We start from the raw sequence: 9,670 nt of genomic DNA, 5'->3' as shown, positions 1-9,670 counted from the left end.
ACACCCCCACTGTGACCTGTTTTTCTCACGCTAAACCCCGAACGCACTCAAATTCTCATTAGTGAACAAGTAATGAAAGTCCACCTCCATAATAACACACATACACACCATGGTTTTTACAGCCCCAGAAAAAGCTACACACATCCAAAGTTTTTATTAACATACTAACAAACCCTCACACTTTTATGCATGCACACGCACACACAAACGCACATACAGCTGACACCACACAGCAAGATGCCTGACCTCTCTGAGGCCATACAAGGGGCGAAGTGGAGCGCACAGAGGGACAATAAACGCAGATCTATGTGTGTAATGAATAAGTTACACACTCCTATTAGGGCAGGCAGCGGTGACAAATGCCTCTCATTCACTCATTAGGCCACTGGCTGTCGGATGAAGCAGGAGAGACCAAGGCGCAGCAAGGGAAGCTTATTGGGTTTTAAACGGCCATGTAATCCATTTCCTTATTGGAGATGAATAAGCTGCCGTCCACGGCGGGTTTATTTATGAGCAAATTAAACACGTACGCAGTGACGGGCAAAACGCAGAATGAATCAATGTGCAGGTCTGGCACTGTATACATGTAACCCCTAGAAATAAATAACAGGGGTTTAGTTTGAAATGTATTTACACATACAGTATAACTTATAAAAGAAACAGAAGCTACATGAGGCTTAAAAAAAGATATTATAAACATATATAAACACAAACATTGTGTTTGTGTTTATATACATATATTTATGTTTATATATACATACATATATACATACACACACATAAATATATATATATCGATATAAATACACATAAATATACACAACACACACAGATACACCACACCACATAAATAGCATATATATATATATATATATATATATATATATATATATATATATATATATGACATTCTTTTAAAGTTATTTTAAGGCAAAAATAATTAAAAAAAAAGAAAATGGTTGAACATTTTCCCACTCTTCTTTTTATATCTTAAAGTCACTCCTTTCCATTTCTTGCTGTTTCTGCCAGAAAGAGCATTACTGTAAAGGAATAATAGACTGTCTGGATAGAAATTAGAGGAAATAGAGGTATCATCAAGCTCTTGACAAGAAAATGGAAGAGAGGGAATTCCATCTCGCAAGACTAACTGCCCTCTGACCCGTTATTGATCTCCTCTAGATTCCTCAGCATGTCCAGCCAGCCCTTAACAGGTTTTAATACCTCCTGATCCCTATCCCACCACTGGCAGGCCAATCATTTTTATATACAGCACAGCAGGCCAATTTCAGCTGACCACGTGAAGCGATCAGCCCTCTCAGAGGGAGGAGGAGGAACCCGTTTCCTACAGGTTTGGTGAATCCCCCCCGGAGAACTAGTACCTCAGGAAAAGCAGTCAGTCAAACGGCAGCTGGTCAAGCAGCCAGCCATTAAACCTTCCCCTGGGAGAAAGAAACGCCTTGAAACATTATCTCCCGAGAGACAATGAGCTTCCACTGAAGACTGGACAGCGCAGGTTCTCTGGGGAAACGGTTTTCTTATCCAGTCAATGCTCTCGTTTCAACCCTGACCGTCTATCATTGCACCAATTCAGACAAAAGTCATGCCAACCTTAAACGTCCCATGTTATGCGCATTTTCAGGATTATACTTGTATTTTGGGTTTCTACTACAACATGTTTACATGTTAAAAAACAAACAAACAAACTAAAAACTCTAATTCTGTCTGAATTCACTGTGTTCACCCCCTATCTGCGCCTGTCTCTTTAAGCCCCTTCCCGAAAAAAAAGGCCAGTCTGCTCTGATTGGTCAGCGTTTCCGGGTCTTCTGCATCTGCGCTCTGGGAGTTTCTGCACAGTCATTGCAGCCGGGGAATGGATGTAACGGCATCGTGGCAGCACTTTCTACCTATACTTATTAAAGGCACGTGCTGTGTGCATTTCTCTGTGGATTGAGCGTTTTAAAACTTTCACAGTAGTATTTCACAGTTTATATTACATATACCAAGATTTGGAATGACATTCCGTATCACATCAGAACACTATCGTCCATCACATATTTCAAAAAGGCACACAAACAGCTTCTTCTTAACAGTTACACTTGCACGCATTCATTAATTTGTTCATGTATTGTCCAAGCCTTGTTTGCATTGTCCATATCTGTCTAGCCCAGCTGAATGTCTTTGTCCTTATGTAACTGTATTGTTGTTGTAGTTGTCTAAATTTTATCTTTCCATATTTATGTCTTGTAGTAATGTCTGTCCTGACGTGCTGTACCATTTTAAGTTTCTGCAGAACAGGAACCTGCTGAAAACCAATTTTTAAGTGAGTCAGACCCTTTTTCCATTGTAAAGTAATGTTACTTTTTCTAACTTTCCTGTATAATACATACAATGAATGAATGAATGAATATAGCACCTGGACCTCACCACTTAGGTCAATGGACTGCCAACCTAGAGCCCCTTCATATATATATATCTATATATATATATAGATATATATATATATATACTATACATCACCACACACACACACACACACACCCCACACACCACCACAGGTATCTATACACAGATAATGTACTACACATCCGAGCCTGAGAGGAGAGCTGCCATGTTCACATGAGAGAAAGATGATGTCAGCGCATCTGTTTACAGAATACCTTTGAGTTATGTCACACGGCAAAGTCAGATTGCACTGTGGAAAGTTTACTAAACGCATTGGCCCTGACCTCCTACTAACATCTTACAAGCATAATACTATTGTAGGTGTGCAATGGACTTTTATATTTCGTAGTGATTTAAAAAAAAAAAAAAAAAAAAAAACTTTTCTTCTCTTTCAAGGCCCCAATTTATGCAAAAACTTGTCCAGACTTATTTATTTTCGTGCACACCTTCAAAGATCATCAGAGCCAGGGTACTGTGCAACAGTGGTTAGTGTGTGTGTGTGTGTGTGGTGTGTGTGTGTGTGTGTGTGGTGTGTGTGTGTTTGTGTGTGTGTTGTGTGTGTGTGTGTGTGTGTGTGTGGTGTGGTGTGTGTGTGTGTAAGATAATTCTACATGGTTGCTTGGGGTCTCTCTTTGGAGATTTCTCTTCATCTTACTCTGCTTTACATTCAACATGACTGTCACTGATACACTACCATTTCTCTGGGGTTCGGCTCAAGGCTTCTCTTAATGAAATACACACAACACGCAAAACAAACTGTCACGCAAATCGGAGCTCCACTTATGTGACATGTACAGTGTGTGTACGTCCTGTCGTCTACTATAGAGACGCATGCAGATTTTTCCAAATTGGCTTCATGCATGGAACACGCTTTTGTACAGTATTGTAACACACATTCATGTAAGAGAACACACGGCAACACAAACATACTGTTTTCTATAAGTAGAGCAGGGAAATCCCCCAAACAAACAGAGAAAGACGGCATCAGGGAACAATAATTATCACCACTCTGAAACAGTAGAAAGGAGAAGCGTCCTTTGTGGGATGTCAGTGTGGCTGACAGCTTCTGAGAAGCGTTCGAGAGATCTGCGGCGCTATCGTTAGACAGGAGGGGTTTCAAAAAGGCAGCGCGCTGATCACGGGGAAGCACACTGACAGCACATGAAAAAGGAGCGCTTGCGTATAAATTTATCCTCGTCGATTTTTTGCTCCCCTCTAACTGCTCACACATTATTCCTCCTCCTCTACTCCCAAATACACACACACACACACACCACACACACACACACAACACACACACACACACACCACCACCCACACACACACCACACACATCCCACACACACACACACACACACACACACACACACACACACACACACACAAGCAAACTGCGCTAGTCGACATCAAAGTGTGATGGAACGAGGCACATCATTAGTAGCAGAAGACAGAGGCGAGGGAGGATGAAATCATTTAGACGCTGCTGTGGAGAAGGAATTACTACGCCTGTCGGGATGAGGGGAGCGAGGACGGAAAGAGAGGGAAAGACAAGAGGGATGAAGGAGGGGTGAAAAGGGAGAGGGGAAAGGGTACAAATGATGGGAGAATGAATAAGTCAACATGAGCGAGAAAGATAATGAGTGCCGGTAAAACAAGAAGGGCTAAAAACAAACAAGAGCCAGAACAGGTTTGTCAAGACTTTGCAATTGAGCTGGGTGATGGCTATTTCCTGATAATATGTGTGCCTTCTCGTGTGTCGGGGGAATCACTATTTCTCTTTCCAATCATCTCCCATCGTCAGCCTTCCCCCCCCCCCGCTGCGCTCTCCGGTGTTAGCGGGCCAGGCGGCCGAGTTCGACATGCTGAACGTGGTAATTGCCGGGAACCAGAGCGATGAAATATGAAGCCGTTGTGATGTTTTACACATCACAAAGTCGCACAGTCTGTGGTCATGGTTTACACGCGGTGTTGTCGACGCACCTGAAAACATTACTTCACTGTTTACTGTTCACTGAGAGTCCAATTTCATGCAACTTGGATCTTGTTTTAGTTACGTTGGCCATCGTTCCCATCAATGAAAACATTTATCGAACCTTCATTCATCTGGGAACAACGTAGGGAAAACAAACTGTCGGAACATCAGACAAACTTAAAACAAAAGCCTACGTTTGTCAAACTTATTCGGAAGAGGTGATAAAATATTTTAATAATGTAATGTAACATTCGTCACAGCAGGGTTGGCGTATATGACGAGTACTGGTGGGCAGTATTATGATTACTTTTTTCAGAGACCGTAAAAGTACTGTAAGGGATTAAAATTGAAATATAAATAATGACATCACGATTACTATTCCCAGTAATGCCTTGTTACTCCCTCTATATTTTATGCATCGGCTTGTTTGCTATTTTACTGGCAGATTGATGGAGGGTTGACCTCAACGGGCCCCATCCTATCCCCGGCCCAGCGCGGCGCCAGGCCCGACACGAGTGTCTATGCTATTTTAAGACCGTCCAGCGCCCACGTCATTTAAATAGCACCGGCAGCCATCTTTGCCGCCAGGGGCGTGCTGGTCTTACAGGGAGGTGTGTTCAGGTGCATTCTTGGCGTACTGTTATCTTGACGCAGCAGGAAGTGATCGCGGCATTGACCAACAAACACCTGGTCAGTAACGCAGCCTCTCATTGTTATTTTAACAGCGCATTAGTAAAATGCGCCTTGGCTCGTGCATAGCGTGCACACTATGCATGTTACACACACACACACACACACAGAGAAGCGCAGCAGCACACAAACATGCAAAAGATTACATATAAAGATATGCAAATCCACCATCATGATAGTGCTTCACGCCGTGCGCTTAGATCACTAAAATAGGGCCCAACCTCTTCCCTGTGGAGGTGTGGGGAAGAAATACACCTCCTCAACTTTTGAGTTAAAAGTTTTCTCATACAGATATGGGGTTGTCTGGTCACTGGTAGCTTTGCCTACATTTGGCTGGTAAGTCTTTAACCGGGAATCCCCGTCTTTTTTTCAGAGTTGTAGGGTGTGTGCCATAAACAAACATACTACTATTACTACGACTATACTATAATACTTTAATACTATAAAAGATGAACAAAATAAGTAATTTTATTACTTTTTCAATGAGTAGTAAGCAATTGATTTTAGTTATTTTAAAACTTGCAATGATGCCATTATGTTGTCTACCAAAGTGGACAGTTGTTGTGTCTGGCAGGAGGCCCTTCTACAATTACAGATGATTCTACATACTGTAGGTGGGGTTAATTATACACAAACAATCTTTTGCCATGTCATGCATGCCTCTATATCTCCATTCTTTCGAATGGTATTAAAAAATAACGAATATAAATGTAAATATAACCCTTACATCACTGTTCACAGACCAACATCACACTTCCATTTTGACCTACCATACGTGCTGTAGCTGTCTGACCATCTGCCTGCTTGTTTGACACATCAGTGATTTTCAGAGCCGTGTATTTATCACTGGTAAATTCTGATAGGAATGATGTTGTACTAAACTGGATCTTTTTCCTTCCTATGTATTCTTCCACCTAAATGAATAAATAAATCCCTGCTGGATTAATGTTGCATTATTATATTTTATAGCACCAAATAGTTGTTCTTATAACCTCGAATAATGAAAGTAAACATCATTAACTTGATATTACAAAGCTCCCCACATTGCTTTACCTCGCTGTCTCACAAAAAACATACGATAAAACTCACAAACACATAAACCCTGTGGGGCATCACAGATAACTGTTCCTCCCTTCTATCCCCCGAAATGCAATTAGCCATTGTGGGGCCCTCTATAATCTGCCATGTTCATTTTATTTGCCTTTGATACAGCGGGGTCTTATCTCGCCAGTCTTTACACAGAGCACCGCTTACATCCCCCTGGCAACACGAAAAAACAAAGTCAGAGTTAATAAATCTAGCCAAAAGCGACAAACAAAAAAGAAGGACAAGTCCGAATAACAGAAGAACTTTGCACCGTGAAAAGGGAGGTTTAGTCATCTGGGCCTCTGAGAATGCTTCAGAACTGATATGCAACGAGGAGGAAAATGATGACCTTATTTGTCTATAAACGTTTCTGTTTGAGAGCAAAATAGATGGACTGGGACACAGACATGAAATCTAATATCAGGTTATAAGGTGTGTGTGTGTGTGTGTGTGTGTGTGTGTGTGTGTGTGTGTGTGTGTGGTGGGTGTGTGTGTGTGTGTGTGTGTGTGTGTGTGTGTGTGTGGTGTGTGTGTTGTGGTGTGTTGTTGTGGTGTCCGTGCGTGCGTTACCATCATCGCCCTGGCTTCCCTCTCTCTTCAGCATCTGTACCGCCCCCACATACTTCTTCAACTGGACCTTTAGGACCTCATTTTCCCTGCACAAACAGAGACACACATATAGCTCATAACCAGAGAACACAAACAGCATGGCGGTCATAACTACAACATATTGTACGCAAACTTTGCCAAATATTCAGTATTTCATAACAGACTAGAGTCAGACTGGTGAATTTAGACAAACTAATCGTCTGCTGGCTGCTGGTTATCACAGGGTAGATGCTGCCATGCACAAAGTGCCAAAGAGGTACATTTTCTGTCCAACAACTGTGGGAGCTGCGTCGAGCCGGTCACAGGAAGTTGTTTTCTCTGTTTTAGGACAGCATGCGGTGGAGGGAGACAGTGTGAAACTTGCTGTAACATCTTGTTAATTGTGGAACAGTGAAAATAAAACATTTGAAATCTAATCCAGGTGGTCAGACTGAGGTATATTTACACAGATGTGGCTCGACTGACTTTTTTCAACCATTTCATAACACAACGGCCGTCAGGCCAGTAACAGGTGGACTGTCTTCACACCTGATACTAACATGAATATTTGATGACTGCAACCAGATGTCTTGCAAAATCCTGGGTTGAAATGCACTAAATATGCATTGAGGATGAGATAATAAAAGCTAGCTGTGTAGGTGGCTGAGACATATTTGGACGTGCATTTTTTAACCATATATATATATATATATATATATATATATATATATATATATGGGCTGCAAAACAGATAATTAACTTCTGCATGTATATCCGAGCAGTAAGCAAACAGGTGGCAGGGTAGTCACATATTAAATTGGAATTATGCTTCTCTTAAGATACACATGTCTGAAAAAAGAATGGTATGATGGGTAACCATACTCAATACCTTCAAGTTATTAACTGAAATATCCCAGTACCAAATAGTATTACAACTCCTCCAGTCAAACAGCATACCTGCATTCAATCCTGTACCCACGTCTAAAACTAATTTTTTTGATTATGCTCTGAAGTGTTCTTTCATTGAATGAGATGTGTGATTGACCCACTATTGCAGCAGCCAGTGGTGGCATTTAACGCAAATAAATGCTTTCATTCACATGAGAGGTATGAAGTAGGGGACAGCAGGTATCAAATGAAGTACTCTTGGTGTTGGCATCACTTTATCATCCTTTTTTAAACAATACCCAGCCTTACTAACCGAAGGTCACAGGGGCTCGCGGGATTGTCAACACACCCATCTCCCGTGGTGTGCTGACCTGTGTGTGAACCAAGTTGATTCTTTGATTAACCGCCAAAACAGAGGCTGTGTCTCAAATCACGCACTTCTGTACTAAATACTAACTATTTGAGTACATAGTGCGGTCACAGGGGGTCGGAGGCGGTCAAGAAGTGTACTTTAATACCCGGATGGTGGCACTCAAACCGTCACAAAGTTAAGTGAGATGGATGGACACTTTCCACATCAAACGGTCGCCATCTTAGTCCTACGTAGCGGAAGGGGCGGACGCTAACCATAGTTGAAAACTTTTGACAGCGCGGCGCGACCAGCGATAGCGAGACCGACGGAGCAATACAAAGTTGAACGTGAGTCTTTTTTGCTATACAATAACGACTTGTAATATATTTGGTTTTTTACAGTCGATAATCATTTTTGTACCACGAATTATAACGTTAATAGTACCCGTAATTTGACGTGCTAGCCAGCCAACCTTGTTAACAGCGGCAGTTTTAACCATGTTGTGCAATAAGTTATAACTACGTTTACATGTGGTTGTAGTATCCTGTTTGTTTGTGTTAACTTGTCGTCATTGTAGACCGATTGTGAGATGAATCTAACAGTACTAATAGCGAGCGTTAGCTCAGCGAAATCGCGATCCTGATTGCAGTAACGGTTACAGTAGCGAATGTTTAAACGTATCCACTGTTTCTTGCCTCCACCCTGATGTATACCCTGATACATCCTCCTCCCCCTGATGATTACCTGCTAACCCGTCTCTTCAGGGACACAACAGGAATAAGGTCCTTCTTTTGGGGGTGTCGATGGCCATCAGACCGTAGAAGGATCCCCTGGAGAATCTGCTCCCCCCTCCAGGTCCCTATCCCCATCAGACTACGCTACGCTGGGGGGGAGCCTGCAGAACTAAAAGCACATTTTTAAATAAAATTATATTAAAAGTATTTAACTTTGTTATCTCTTTGTATTACACGTTGGCATGACTGTATCAAACATATAATGAATATAAAGGAAGGGTCGTATTTAAATGTCAATTCTGTACCTTTGCTTTCACTAGTGTATGTCACTGTATGATAGCCACTTTAGAACAAAATACAACTTATATAAAAGATGTAATGATGGTTGTCTATTAGTTAATTGTAAGGGGTAATGCTCTACAACAGTCTTATCTATTGGCACAATGTCCTCATGAACCGCGCTGCATTAAAATGAACAGTACAGTATGATGGGAATATTTACTTACTATTTTTTTTTTTAGAGCAGAAAACAATAGTATAATACTTAAAAGAGTGGACTGCAAAGAATGGGTATAGTATGAATTAAGAGTGCAGTAACAAGAAACGATATTCCAGTACAGTTGTGTGTACTGTTTTTCAGCTAATGGGGGGTGACATGACGGCCGGTCGAAACTCGTCATCCTGGCGTGACACGGAGCACATATCCCATTTATTTTTTGTTAAAATATCAAAACAAAGCAGGAATTTCTTTTCGCAAACACAGCAGCAGACTGGAATGCTCTCCCTGGTGACATTCCTAACCAATTGTACAGAAGAAGAAGGGATGAAATGTGATCGTCATTTCCGGTAACATGGAAGTGCGCAATTTGAGACAACACTCCTCTGTCAAAATTTACGCACTATGCAAGACAGTACGTA

The 9,670-nt window shown here is 41.6% G+C and overlaps 1 protein-coding gene across 1 annotated transcript in view; it reads right to left on the bottom strand.

Annotated features, from left to right (window-relative positions):
* snx29 (sorting nexin 29) overlaps positions 1-9,670 on the bottom strand; it is a 173,164-nt gene that overhangs the window by 117,320 nt on the left and 46,174 nt on the right. The window contains exon 14 of the mRNA XM_032501504.1: positions 6,761-6,846. Coding sequence (XP_032357395.1) covers positions 6,761-6,846 — 86 coding nt within the window. The remainder of the gene's footprint in view (positions 1-6,760; positions 6,847-9,670) is intronic.

This window comes from Etheostoma spectabile, chromosome 21, assembly GCF_008692095.1.
Source record: "Etheostoma spectabile isolate EspeVRDwgs_2016 chromosome 21, UIUC_Espe_1.0, whole genome shotgun sequence".
Taxonomy (NCBI): domain Eukaryota; kingdom Metazoa; phylum Chordata; class Actinopteri; order Perciformes; family Percidae; genus Etheostoma; species Etheostoma spectabile.
Note: the sequence above shows the minus strand (reverse complement) of the source record. Positions and strands in the feature narration are given on the sequence as shown.